Below are 15,001 nucleotides of genomic sequence, written 5' to 3'. Positions count from 1 at the left end.
AACAAAAAATACTCACTTCAAGGAACCTAACTAGAACTGGCCAATGCAGAATCGATTTTTAAACTTAAATCTAGAGATTCCCACTGTGCCTGGGAAGCAGCAAGAGGCCTCAGCACCAAAACTCTTTCCAGAAAGCTGGAGGAGAGGCCTTGGCCTGACTCACCGTTGCCCCGGCAACAGTAGGGCCCAGAGGCCTCTGGCCCTGATTCCTTAATCTGAAGAGCCACTACCACATTGCCTCAGGAAAGGTCCCCACAGACACCTGGCTAGATAAAGCTACCCTAACAGGAGGGACAGAGAAAAGATGGAGGTGTGGCTCTTTCTGCAAAGACAGCCGCCTACAGGTCTCCATGATGGTCTCAGCTCTCCAGACTCCCAAAGGCTGAGTCTAGAGAATTAGGCCACAGAATCTCCACCAGGTTCTACGTGTGGTCATGGCAGTGGATGGCCTCCCGATCCTTTTGTGTTTCTCCATGAAGGTCAGCACAATGCTTTGCACACATATATTAATAAAAATGGGGGCTGTGTGACAATGAGCATCCCTAAGGTGCCAGGCCCTGGCCCTGCTCCATTTGCTGACCCCCATGAGTGACCAAGCAGCACAGGCAACCTGCTCCTTTGTCTCAGCTTCTCCAGTTGGAAAACCATAGGCTGGACACCAAGGCCATTTTTGCCTCTAAAAGTTTTATTTTCTTACTACATTCATAATTTTGACAAACATATGGCACAGAGCATCTTCTGCTTGATATGTTGTTTTCCTTCATTTAATCTAAGAATAAAATGGAATAATTTAAAAGAGGCGCTGGCTTTCCTTTTTTCAATAATCATTCAGGTCCCAGGGAAAGAACTTTGTGGCCAAGCACATGGACTTTGGAATAAAAAAGACACAGGTTCAAATCCTGGCTCTACCATTTGATTGCTGTGTGACTTTGGGCCTATTTAATCTCTCTGAACCTCAAGCTCCTCGCTTATAAAACAAGTAAAATGATGCATACAGCAGAATGATGCATTGTTTAGAAGGCAAAGTCTTCTAAAGTAAGATGTGCTCAATTAGTGGCAATTATTCTTTCTGGTACAGAACCCCATGGGGCCAGTGGCAAGTGGCAATTTAGGAGTTTGAAAGTCTGGCTTTCTAATTAAATTAAGGGCACTCTTGGGAAGCACTATGAAAGAGTACCAGATACCCAGTAAGGAGGGTATTACCCACTGCGAACTCTGGCGTGTGGCTGCAAGGTGAGTTGACCCCCCCACCCCCCACCACCACCACCATGACACCATGACCCAGTGTAGTTGCCTATGTGGTTTGATTTGAACTTCCTCACATGAAAATAATTTTCCGCTTCTGCCTGCTGGGGAAATTTCCTTTTCAGAGATTCATTCTTTTAAAATACACCGCCAGCCCACCACCTACAAGAACTTCTGTTTTTACGAAATTAAGCTGGCATTATTAGCTAGAAGCTCATAATGAAATTTTAGCTTCTAGCCAACTTCTATCAAAACTTTAGTAGGTGCCGAAACCAGTTTGGCTCAGTGGATAGAGCGTCGGCCTGCGGACTGAAAGGTCCCAGGTTCGATTCCGATCAAGGGCATGTACCTTGGTTGTGGGCACATCCCCAGTGGGGGGTGTGCAGGAGGTGGCTGATCGATGTTTCTCTCATTGATGTTTCTAACTCTCTCCCTTCCTCTCTGTAAAAAAAAATCAATAAAATATATAATAAAAAAAAAAACTTTAGTAGGTGCGAATGCTTTGCTATGTATTTATTCTTTAGTTATTTAAGCCTCAGAACAATGGAACTTTGTTATCCCCCTGAACAGATGCGGAAGTTGATATTCTGTTAATTTGTGCAAGTTCACACAACTAAATTAAAATCTGTATCTGCTTGACCCCAGAGGCTGTCCACACTTTAGTGACCATCTCTGTAGATGTCGGCCTCGGACCACTATGGAACTTATGCCAGGTGGAAAGTGAGAATCATGATGGTATCAAGGTGTCAGGATGAGGAGAGGGACCACTGGAGTACAGGGTGCTGGATGCTTAGAAGGAAGAGGCCTGAAGAGAGGGTTAAGGCCCAGGAAAGGGAGATAGGGACACAGAGATCCCCTGACAGCCCAGCTCCACATAAGAAGTACCAGTCTTTGACTATACTGAATCCTTTACACCAGATGCCTAGAAAAAGAAAGCTTGTAAGCACCATTCTTGGTAAATGCATAACAAATGAAGTTACTCTCTGAGTTTCTACCCTGGATTTCATCCCAAAGCATCATGGTCTTTCACTCGAGTCAGAACATTTCCAGCACTCTTTGGTCCTCAAATTCCAGGACTAGTCAAGATTTGGAGCAGCAGTGCCCTCCACTAAATATTTCAAAAAATCTCTGCTAACACCTCTTCAAGGCTTCAAATACGCTGGTGTTCAAAAGAGCCATTTCCTCAGCCATCCTTCAACATCGTCATGACCCGTCCATTGAATACAGCTGGTTCTCCCATGTCTGACTATGATAGGATTCCTTCTTCAGGTTTAGTCTTTTGCCATCTATTTGCATCAATGTTCTCTCCTGCTCAGCAGTCTTCAATGATTTCTCATAAAAGGTCAATTCAAACTCCAGTCTTGAAGGCTGAGATCCCTCTGCACCCCAGGTCTACTCCAAGCCAACCTTGTTGACCCTGTTCTCTCTCCACAAGTTCTCACCCAAATCAATCACTGTTTTCTCATCAATTGGAGCCCACTTTCCACACTTCCACACTTCGAAATACCCCCACCCAAAGGCCTTCCTCATTTTCCTCATCTATGGAATCCTCCCAGCCCACAGATCCCCCTCCATGGAGAAGCTGTTCTGACTTCTCCAGCTCCTGTAGTCGGCTGTGTGCTTGGCACTCTGTTTCCTGCATGTAAGTCCCTGCTTCTGGATGTGATTCCTCTCCAGCTGGTTCTGGAGACCCGGGTTGAGACTGGCCACTTCTCCAGCTCTTTGTGCCAACCCAGCCTCTGCCCCTCCTCTGGCTGCCTGCCCTGATGTCCTACCATCCATTTACAAATTTGCAGTGTAAACAAAGAAGTCATATCCTTTCAAGTATCAGCTTTGGGGCATCACTTCACCTTTCCGTGCTTCAGTTTATGCCTCTTTACAAGGAGAGGAGGCTATGGTCCTTTCAGATAATAGTGTAGCATCTCCTCCCTCTAATTCTCCTGTGTGTTGGCCTCCCTCCCCACTCCCAGACTCACGACTTAGTCCGCCTACTTCTTGTCTCTCAAGTCAGTCTTTCTGCCTTCAGCAGAAGTCTGGCCTCCCCAGTTCTCATGGAGGATTGGGGCACTCTGCTAGCCTCCACGAACCGGCCCATATTACCTGAATTCTCTCTGGGTCACTGCCAAACCCAGGAGCAGAATGAGTCATTTGCTCTGCGGGCAATGGAACATGCCTGCATTTTCTCTAGGCCTCGCTGGATGGCAGTTGGTAATGAATACCTAGCGAAACCAGGGTGCATTCATGCATGTAACAAATCTAGAGAGAGTAGTTTTGGGGCAACATACAAACAAAAAAACCCGTTCAGAATGGTGTCTTCTTTTGTGGTTTCCCCTAAGACTGGCACCAGGGGCCTCTGCTCCCCTTTCCCTATGCCTCCCTGCCACCAGCCACACCACCCTCCAGCTATATTTCAAGCTCAGCAGGCTGCCTGGTCCTGAGGGAAGCACCCAGCTTCAGCCGTAGGACCACCTTTCCTAAACCTGTCACTCTTCCTGCCTCCCCCTGAACTCCCACTTGTCCGCCAACATCAGGGCTCCAGGAGCTTCTATACTTCCACAGGCCCATTCACTGTGTCAAGCTCCTTAGCCCTGTCTCTCTTCGATTTTATAATCAGTGGGATCTGCATCCCCTTCGCCATCCAACATAGGGGATAAGCACAAAAAAGGGACTCAAGAGAACTGACACTAGGCATATGATGTCCCTTGGCCACTTCTCAAACCCTCCCCTTCAAAACCAAACAAAAACGGCAAACAGGAAACACTCATCTTTTAAAAATTACTCTATTATTATCAAATAGAACCACAGTATCCAAAAGGTAATTATAAAGTTCTATCCCCAACTAAGTGCCCCTGCACCGCCCCTCCCAGTGGCAGGCGGCCAAATCACTCCCCCCGTGCTGATTGGTTTCATCCATTTTATTGTCAAGGAAATTAACAGCCCGAAGGGGTTCCCCCAGGTCCAAGCTCTCCCCACCCCTGGAGCCCCGGTAAACACGGCGGCAAGCGACCTGGTCTCAGGACTCCTGTGTCCTTGGGAGGAGGGATGAAAGGAGAGGGGGGCTCAACAGCAAAGGGGCTGGGGGCTTCGGGGAGTGCCCTGCCCGCTGGGTTCAGGCCTCTGGGCAGGCAGGCTGGGCGGCGGCTCATTCGCCTGTGTGGGTCCGCAGGTGGTACTTGAGCGACTGCTTGTAGCGGAAGCACTTTGCGCAGTGCGTGCAGGGATAGGGCCGCTCGCCTGTGTGGGCGCGCTGGTGCTCCAGCAGGTGATGCTTCTGCGTGAAGCGCTTGCCACACTCTGCGCAGTGGTAGGGCCGTTCGCCCGTGTGGATGCGCCGGTGCTCCAGCAGGTGGTGCTTGCGGATGAAGCTCTTGCCACACTCTGGACAGGAGTGCGGGCGCTCCCGGGAGTGCACGCGACAGTGGTTGGTGAGCTTGGACTTCTCGCTGAAGCTCTTCTCGCACTCGGGGCACTTGAAGGGCCGCTCGCCCGTGTGAGTCCGCTGGTGGCGCAGCAGGTGAGAAGGGCGGCTGAAGCTCTTGCCGCACAGACTGCAGATGAAGGAGACTTCGTGTTTGCCCGCATGCACACGCTGGTGGATGACCAGGCTGATGTGCAGGCGGAAGCTCTTCTTGCACTCCGGGCATGTATAGGGCCGCTCGCCCGTGTGCGTGATCTGGTGCTTGGTCAGGCTCGACTTGTGGCTGAAGCTGCTGTCGCACTCGGGGCATTTGTAGGGTTTGGGGCCGCCGCCACTGCCCGAGCTGGGCGACTTGGGGCGTGGCTTGAGCGTGTGTTTGGAAGCGAAGCCTGGCCCACGCTCAGGCGACACGTAGCCTCCACGGACGCGATGGATGCGCTGGTGCAGCGTGAGCTGCTGCTTGTGCCGAAAGCTGATCTCGCACTCGGAGCACTGGTAGGGCCCCTCCTTGATGTGGTTGCGCTGGTGGATGATGAGGTTGATCTTCAGCCGGAAGCTCTTGCCGCACTCCATGCAGGTGAAGGGCCGCTCTCCACGCCGGTTCCGCTGCTGCTGGCTTGAGGAGCTCCGATTGTCGCTCATGTGCCGGTCACCGTGGGACACGGGCGCCAGCCTCTTCACAGGGTTTCCTAGCTGCAGGGGTGGGGGGCTCTCCTCGCCCTCAGGGGACAGCTCTCCTGGCAGCGGGGTCTGGTACATGCTGGCGCTGTATCTCCCGGACAGCTCCCCGAGGTCCTGCAAGTGCTGCGGCAGCTCGTCATCGTCCTCCTCCTCCTCTTCCTCTTCCTGTTCCTCGGTTTTGATCACGATCCCCTCTGCTCCAGACACAGGGAGGGAGAGACAGCAAGAAGACATTAGCTGCTGCCTAGCGCTGGTAACACGAATCTAGGTAAGCATCACTCCATCCTCACCAACAAGCATGGCACAAATATTGTCGCCCTAATTCCTTCCTTTGGGACAAGACTTTCCAATGCCCGTCACCTGTGATCCCCACAGCCACAGGGTTGGATAATTAACCAATATACCCATTTGGTTCAGGAATGAGCCCAGAACTTCTCTTGGAACTTTACGTAGGGGAAGCAGGGAAGATCGAGTTGCTGGTGCCCATTTCCCACATTGCTAGTAATCAGCAGGGAAGAACACCAGTATGAGTCCTGTTGAGAGGGCCCCCAGATCCAGGTGCTGAGGTTGGCATACATGTGAACCTACCAGTTATTCAAGCACATAAACTAATTTTCCATTTAAGCTACTTAAGGACTGGGTTTCTTCCCCCTGTATCCGAAGGGTCTTGACTCATCAAGTTGTCACTGGGTCTCTTTTACCTGAACTCAGCTCAGCCCCACTGGCTACATCTTTTCTGACTCAACTGGAGATTGCTCCTCAGGTGCCTTTACTCAACCCCCCGCCCCCCCGCCATGCCCTTCCCATGTCTCCAAATCGTGCCCATCAATTAACACGCAGCTTCAATCCTCTCTTCTCCCTAAAACCTTCCCTGATCATCCCAGCCTGCAGCCCTCAGCATGTGCTGGTGCACCTTCCCAGGACCGAGAACTTGGCCTTCCCCTGCAGCATCTCACCTGCACAGGTGGGTGGATGACTCACCTGCACAGTCAGGCTCTACAAACCCTGAAGCTGGGGTAGGGGGTTTCCTCTGCCTTTCCCACAAGCCCTGGTGTGAGTGCCACAAACACTCCCACTAATGGACGTCCCCCACTCCCACCCCGTCTGGTCCTTTAGGACCTCAGTAAGGCTGTGTTCCTGTGGCCCACGAGAATGTAAGTCCTAGAGAAAAGGAGTGGTCTCCCACACCTGTTTGAGTTTTCTCAAGTGCCTTGTACTTATTTGGTACTCCCTAAACACGGTTAATGGGGGATTCTATTTTTAGTCACACTGACCGACTTTGTGTGACCTGAGAAAGTCACTCACTTTTCTAATCCCACCTGTGAGATGGAAGATGCAATAACAGTCTGCATTTATGGAATTCTTAAAAGCAAACAGAGAACTTTTTCAAAGCACTTCATACCTATTCTCTTTCCATATTCACAATATCTTATCCCCATTTCACAGACATGGGGCATCCAAGACTGTAGATATCAAGCTGTGTTCCCAAGTGAAGTATATAAAGTCAGAACTTCCAGAGCTTGCAGTTTGGGATCCACCTACTCAATCCCCTCAACTGACAGAGAAACTGAAGCTGGCAGTGTCTGACTGGCAAGGTCTTGTAAGTTTATTAGTGACTGCTAGGCCATAGCACTTCCTACTACTCCTCTGAAGCCAAAAAAATGCAGTGTAATAGTCAGAACACAGATGTACTGAGCTCCATAAGACAACACTGCCTCAGTACTGTCAGGATTCTTGACAGGAAGTAACCTAGAAGGTCCTAGGAACACAATGCTTAAAAGACAGGGAAGGAGGAAACAGCTTTCGAGGTTGGTAACTAGTTGCCCTGGTGTTTATCCAGGGTTGTTTGTGAAAGAGAGGGAAGTGTGGGCCTTGGAGGATTCAGACTCTCCAGCACATTTTATATTTACATATTTTATTTCAGAGAGGAAGGGAGAGGGAGAGAATCTCAATGATTCAGCATCAGAGTTGTTTTTTCTTAATGAAATAAGAATGGAACATCTGGCCCTAAAATTCATGGCTCAAAATCCCAAAAGGACTACTTAGTAATTTTCTAAGGTTCTACTAGAATTAGTGGGGACTGTTCAAAGGACAATCTGGAATTTTTATTATGAAGATCTAATTTAGTATCTACTCACAATTTGCTTTGTGTCTTTCACTATTCTTTTGTGAAAGACAACACGGTATATTAAAAAGACTTCTGAAATAGCATGCAGTTATTTAAAAACTAGAGGCCCAGTGCATGACATTTGTGCACTGGGTGGGGGGGTGTCCCTTAGCCTGGCCTGTGCCCTCTCGCAGTCCAGGACCCTTCGGGGGATGTCTTACTTCTAGCTTAGGCCCACTCCCCGTGGCCGGCAGTCTGACATCCCCCAAGGGGACCTTAGTGCTGCTGCAGAGGCAAGAGAGGCTCCCGCCACTGCTGCACTCACCAGCCATGAGCCCAGGTTCTGGCTGAGTGACACTCCCCCTGTGGGAGCATACTGACCACCAGGGGGCAGCTCCTGCATTGAGCGTCTTCCCCCTGGTGGTTAGTGCGTGTCATAGCGACCAGTCCTTTCATGGATCGGTCGATTTGCATATTAGCCTTTTATGGGGAGCGCTGCTCAGCCAGAAGCCAGGCTCATGGCTGGCGAGCGCAGTGGCGGGAGCCTCTCCCGCCTCTGCAGCAGCGTTAAGCCAGCAGTCTGACATCCCCCAATGGCTTCTGGACTGTGAGAGGGTGCAGGCCAGGCTGAGGGATCCCCCCCGAGTGCACGAATTTTGTGCACCGGGCCTCTAGTATAGGATAAGGAGCTAGCCCTGGCTGGTGTGGCTCAGTTGGTTGGAGCATCCTCTTATACACCAAAAGGTTGCAGGTTCGATTCCTGGTCAGGGCACATACCTAGGTAGCAGGTTTGATCTCCAATTGGGGCATGTATGGGAGGCAACCAATCAATTTTTCTCTTTCACATTGATGTTGCTCTCTTTTTCTCTCCTTCCCCCTTCCTCTCTCTACAATTAAAAAAATATATACGTATATCTTTGGGTGAGGATAATAAAAAATGTTTAAAAAATAAAAATAAGGAACTAGATCCACATTTTTTGACCAAGGATGTCCACATTTTATTAGGTGCAAAAAGGCAAACTGCAGAGGAATCATCTACAGATAAAATGAAAAAACTTTTAAAAATCAACATAATACTTTAAAAAACCTAACTAAAAAGCCCTGGCCAGGTAACTCAGTTGGTTAGTGTCATCCGATATGTCAAAGTTGTGGGTTTGATCTCCGGTCAGGGCACATATGAGAAGCAACCAATTAATGCATGAATAGGGGAACAACAAATCAATGTTTCTCTCTCTCTCTCTCTCTCTCTCTCTCTCTCAACTCAATGAATAAAAACTGGAAAATAAATAAATAGAAAATGGATGTGGACATATTTCTAAATATAAAGAATATGTAAATTGCTATGATGGTTGACTTTCACACATAATCAAATTATCCAAACCTAAGTGAGTTCTACCAAAAATTCAAGGAACATACTTATTTCCTATCTTATACATTACTTTCAGAATATAGAGAAAAGAGCAAAAGCTTTCCAGATCATTTGTTAAGTCTACTACAATACTGTTTCTAATATAGATGAAAATGATTCAAGAAAACTTCAGGTTCATTTTATTTATGAATGTAGTTATAAAGCTCCTGTATAAAATAGCTAACTAGGTCTAATAATGTGTTTAAGAAAGACACCATCATGATCAGGTAGGGCTTCTTCTTAGGAATGCATGGATGGTTGGTTCAGCATCAGAAAATGACCACAAAAGATGTCCTGGGATGAGGCTGTGCAAGCCCACTTCTCTACTGTTCTCCTTGGACTCACAAGTTTGCAGAACAGTGACCCTGAAATTTTATAATTAAACAAAAATGATGCCTAGATTCTACTACAAAAAGCACAGTCAGTTGTTTTAAAACACGTGCTCTCGCCCAGCCAGTGTCGCTCTGTGGTTGAGCGTCTACCTATGAACCAGGAGTTCTCAGTTCAATTCCCATTCAGGGTACATGCCCAGGTTGCGGGCTTGACCTCCTGTAGGGGGCGTGCAGGAGGCAGCCAATCAATGATTCTCATCATTGATGATTCTCTCTCTCCCTTCCTCTCTGAAATAAAATATCCTATATAATAAAAGGCTAATATGCAAATTGACCAAACGGCAGAACAACTGGTCGCTATGATGTGCACTGACCACCAGGGGGCAGATGCTCAATGCAGGAGCTGCCCCCGGAGCTAGACACCAGGCTCACAGCTAGTGAGCACAGCGGCAGTGTTGGGAGCCTCTCTTGCCTCCGCGGCAGTTGGACATCCCCCCAGGGATCCCAGATTGTGAGAGGGTGCAGACTGGGCTGAGGGACCCCCCCCCCCCACGAGTGCACAAATTTCATAGGTGGACATCCCCCTCAGGGCTCCCGGACTGCAAGAGGGTGCAGGCCGGGCTGAGGGACCCCTCCGCCCGCCAGTGCATGAATTTTGTGCACCGGGCCTCTAGTCTATACATATAAAACCTAAGTGACCGAACAACCGAATCACCGAACCACCAGTCGACCAATCGCTATGATATGCACTGACTACCAGGGGGCAGACACTCAACGTAGGAGCTGCCCCCTGGTGGTCAGTGTGCTCCCACAGTGGGAGCGCCGCTCAGCTGACTGATGGGCGCCAGACGCCAGGCTCACGTCTGACAAGCGCAGCTGCTGCGGTGCAAGCCTCTCCCGCCTCCGCGGCAGCACTACTGGCGGCAGCATGCGCAGCGGGGCCAGGATAAGTGGGAGCGGCTCCTCCCCAGCTGCCTGCCGCTTCACGCACTACTACATCCCTCGGGGGATGTCGGACTGCCAGTTTCGGCCTGATCCCCACAGGCCAGGCCTCCTGCGGAATCGGGTGGAAACCAGCAGCCTGACATCCCCTGAGGGGTCCCGGATTGTGAGAGGGCGCAGGCCAGGCTGGGGGACCCCACCGGTGCATGAATCCGTGCACCGGGCCTCTAGTATATATATAAAATGTGCTCTGGCCCTAGACAGTTTGGTTCAGTGTTTAGAGAGTCGGTCCTTGGACTAAAGGGTCCTGGGCACATGCAGAAGGCAGCCAATTGATGTGTCTCTCTCACATCGATATTTCTCTCTCTTCCCCTTCCTTACACTCTCTCTAAAAACCAATGAAAAAAAGATCTTGAGGTGAGGATTAACAAAACAAAACAAAAAAAGTACTCTCCAAGGGTTGAAATTTTCAAGTCAGGTGAGAGATCTAGTGTGACATAAGAACAATCAAGGACATGTCAGCACAGGGAAGTTTTAGCTTTGCCACTATCTTGGCCAATTCATTTGACCTTCTCCTGCCTGTAGAAGGAGGGATCCTGCCTGCCCTAGTATTTGGCTTTAACACCTCTTCCCTAGCCCAGAGACAGATGCTCATAAACCCTGAGGCAGGAAGCTTGTACCTGATATTGTGCTTGGTTTCTGTCACACCTGTCGAACCATCAGTGTCCCTACCCCGACTGACCTGTGCAGTTTCTCTGCTGCACCAGCATCTGCTTGAGCTCGCTGAACTCGCCGGAGCCTTCTGTGGACTCCTCCAACATGTTTTCCTGCTCCTGCATGTCCAGATCTGGCTGCTCTCCACACGGGTCACCCAGCTCCGAGTCCTGGAAGCCATGTTCTTCCACCTGTCCCATCAGGGGCTCCGGTGTCTCCAAGCTCTCTGAGCCCTCGTCGTTGGTCTGCACCTCAATCTTAATCACGATGCCGTCATGGGCTGAGAGAAGGTGGAGTGGTGGGGAAGGAGGACAGAAGAACCCAGAACACGTTCATTCTACCTGCCCTAGAATTTACATTTCAAAAACTCTTGTATTTCCTGAAGAAATGTAATACTAAGTTGGCATTGATTAGACATAGAAATTTCTGGACACATTGCCCTGACTCTTTTTAAAACTTGCCTATAAGTCTGAAGACTAATTTCAAATGTCATTACCTACACAGGCATCATTTTACATAAAGAGGATTATGGCATACTTTTTTGTCCTTTAGTACAGTATTTTTTTCCTTTTAATTTGCTTTCCTCTTCCCCTCATTTCCCATTTCATAGTTATGACCTTCCCAGGTAACCCTGTAACTAACCTAGTACCTTTCTTTACAGGTAGGCTAATGCATTCCTTTTGAATATTGCAAACACACTATCATGAGAATGATACTGTAATGTCTTCAACTAGTCCCTTACTGAAGAACATTCACTTTTTCTTCCCAGTCTTTTGCCATGATGAACCATACTGCAATAAACATTTATTTATATCTCTAACTACAAAATTGCATTTTATTTCTATGAGAGTCGCAGGAGTGTAATGCAAAGCCAAGAGGTGTATTTTTAATTCTGATGAATGTCATCAGACTGCTTTTCAACAAGGCTGTGACAATTCAGATTTCTACCAGCCCAGCAAGAGAACATACTTTCCCACGTCCCTGCCAGCAACAGACACCATGAACTTTTAACTTTCCTCAGATGGGTCTAAAGTGATAACTTTTGATACTTTAATTCCATGTCCCTAAGTTTATCTAAATATCATTTATTAGCCTTTTAGATTTGATTCTATGCCAATCGTGTTCTGCTCAATTTTTAAGAGTTCTTAGATTTCTGTGTTAAAGATAACCCATTTGCTCTTATCACATTTCAAATACTTCCTCTAAATCTATCATTTGTCTGCTGACTCTGTTGCCTTCTACCACACATATTCCTTAAAGTTTTCATATTGTCGAATGTGTCCCTCTTTCTCTTTATGGCTCCTGAGTTTTTTGCATTAGTTAAGAGGGTCTGCCCTATCCTAGATGGTTCATCTGGTCTCCTAGATTTTGTTTTAAATTATTTTTATTTCCAAGTTTCTTCTTTTTTTAAAAAAAATATAGTTTTATTGATTTCAGAGAGGAAGGGAGAGGGAGAGATAGAAACATCAATGATGAGAGAGAATCGATTGGTTGCCTCCTGCACACCCCCCTGGGGATCAAGCCCGCAATCTGGGCATGTGCCTTGACCAGGAATCGAACCGTGACCTCCTGGTTCGTAGGTCGATGCTCAACCACTGAGCCATGCTGCCGGGCTGGTCTCCTAGATTTTATTCCAAGGTTTCTGTTGTTTAACTATATACACTTAAGTCTTTACTGCACCTGAAATTTATTTTTGTTTTGTGTATGGTGTGAGGTAGAGGTTCCACTTTATTTTCTTCCCTCTGAGTTGTGCCAACATAAACCCCCTTACAGGCTGAACATCACTTTGTTAATTGAGGAAATTATAAATGTATAATGCATAAACATATCTGTTCTTTCATTGAATGTTTACTCAACAGATATTTATTGAGCACAAACTATGCAGTGTTCTAGTGACTTGGGATACACTGGTGAACAAAGCAGAGCTCCCTGCATCATATAACCTACATAAGGCAATAAAAATAACCAATAAGTTCTATGGTATGTTAGAAGGTGGTAAGTACTGTGGAAAAAAAGAGAAGAATTTATGCCACAGCCCGTCTGGCTCAGTGGATAGAGCATCGCCTGCAGACAGAAAGGTCCCAGGTTCAATTCCGGTCAAGGGCACGTACCTCGGTTGCAGGCTCCTTCCGGGCCCGGGCCCTGGTGGGGACATGTGCAGGAGGCAACCAATTGATGTGTTTCTCTCACATTGATATTCCTCTATTTCCCTCTCTCTTCCACTCTCTCTAAAAATCAATAGGAAAATATCCTCGGATGAGGAGAAAGACAGAAAGACAGAAAGACAGAAAGACAGAAAGAAGAAAGAAAGAAAGAAAGACAGACAGACAGACAGACAGACAGACAGACAGACAGAAAGAAAGAAAGAAAGTAAGAAAGAAAGAAAGAAAGAAAGAAAGAAAGCCAGAAAACCAGTGGACAAGGCTGATAGTCCCTGTCTCCCCGAAGCCTCCTCTTTATTCTTCTGCCAAATGCTCTCATCACTCCCAGGTCAAGTGGACCACATCACTGAGAAAGCGGACCAACCAAGTATACTCTTAACCATACCTTATGAACTCAAACTGGGTTCCTTCTGATGTTTGGAAATCCTTTGCTTCCCCTCTGATTGACCAACTAAGTCCATTTGGGAGTAGACAGAATATAAAGCAGCTCTAATATTCCCAGGTTGCATGCCGTCCCCCAGCCTTAAATGTAGACTGTGGCTTCTTTCCTCCAGAACTGAGTTTCCAAAGATCTCTTCTCACTGTCCAAAGTCATCAGTGTCCTATTCTCTATCCAAACTTACCTCTTGGACTTCCCCCTGATCTAGCTCAAGGTCACCATCTCGAACCCACCCCCTGCCCCCGCAATCTCAGATAAAGCAGTGTCTCTCCTCTCTCCTAAGTCCTCTTCTTGCTTCCTTAGTTCTGCCCATGTTTTCCCCTGGAACTGTGTGTGCTGCATGAGCTGTGTCCCTTTCTTCTCTGTCCTCAATCCTCCTCTCTGCAGTAAATCCAGCATGACTCCAGCATTAGAAAAAGATCTTCCTGGCAAACTCCTTAAAATATTTTTGCTGCTAGCCTCCTCCCTAAATGTTTTTAAAACTATGTATCCTCTGCATCTTTTTGAATAAACATATGAAATGCTTCAGTAACTGCAAAAGATGTCATTTCTGGAGTAATGTAAATATTGATATTTTAAAATAAACTCTTCTATCACCCTTTAATGTCACCAATGGAATCTAAGAATTCCAGCAATTTAAAACCCACCATTCTTCACTTAAAAAACACACCAACAAGTTCTTCTTTGATAGTTGCAATTTTTATATATCATTCCTTTCCACCTTGAACTTCTATTTCCATTCCCACTTTACCCACAGAATTTCATCCTAATAGAAAACATTTTCATGCTTAGAAGCCTTTTACTGATCACCTCATCTACCACTCTGCCACAAAAATGTGTATGTAAATTGAAAGATTAATTTTGCTTTTATTTCTAATAACCACAGGGCTCTAAGTGTTCATTTTTTTTCTCCCTGGCTTAAGTTACCTTTACTTATTACAACAGTAGGAAGATAAACAATTATTCAAGATAGAAAACAATAAAAAAAAAACTGGTTGGAAAAGTATCTTATAAGGATGGATAGGGATTTTTTTCTCCAATTAGTTAATTTATCTGAGAATGAATATTCTCATTGTTCGAATGAGACCGAGTTCAGAATCCAAGCTATTTCAATTTTTCATTTCTATATATAAAAGTTCTGGGAAAGTTCATTTAGATAGATACATAGATGGGCTGGCAGGAACTTTGTTAGGGAATCATCACTCTCTTCTTTGAATTTCTGAATTATAATTCTATGAAAGCACCTGGTGAACATATCAAAAATTGTTTTCAATGACCTATTAGCTGACAACTTAGTTTCTCTCTCAATTTTGTTAAAAGCAAAGTATTGGAAATGATCTCACTTGCAAGAGAATTTGCCACCTAGGCGCCAAAGCATGAACTTCTAGTCATGTACCCAACATTTAGGATTGTTTCTTTGTTTTGTGACCCAGAGGGCTTTTGATACTTAAGTGAAATGCTCCATAATAAGGTAGAGATGGGTGGAAGGTACCTGTGTGTTTTTTTTAATTGCGGGGGATACAGTAGACAAGGACCAGCATTTCAGGGGTTGC

At 46.8% G+C, this 15,001-nt stretch overlaps 1 protein-coding gene across 1 annotated transcript in view; it reads right to left on the bottom strand.

Annotated features, from left to right (window-relative positions):
• Positions 1 to 4,145: 4,145 nt before the first annotated feature.
• Positions 4,146 to 15,001, bottom strand: part of ZNF777 (zinc finger protein 777) — a 29,372-nt gene continuing 18,516 nt past the window's right edge. The window contains exons 5-6 of the mRNA XM_054726223.1: positions 10,876 to 11,127; positions 4,146 to 5,538 (exon numbers count right to left, since the gene is read on the bottom strand). Of these exons, the coding sequence (XP_054582198.1) occupies positions 4,388 to 5,538; positions 10,876 to 11,127 (1,403 nt within the window). The 3' untranslated portion in view covers positions 4,146 to 4,387. The remainder of the gene's footprint in view (positions 5,539 to 10,875; positions 11,128 to 15,001) is intronic.

Source organism: Eptesicus fuscus, chromosome 14, assembly GCF_027574615.1.
Source record: "Eptesicus fuscus isolate TK198812 chromosome 14, DD_ASM_mEF_20220401, whole genome shotgun sequence".
NCBI classification, from domain to species: Eukaryota; Metazoa; Chordata; class Mammalia; order Chiroptera; family Vespertilionidae; genus Eptesicus; species Eptesicus fuscus.
The sequence above is the reverse complement of the archived record's forward strand: the minus strand, read 5'-3'. Positions and strand labels throughout refer to the sequence as shown.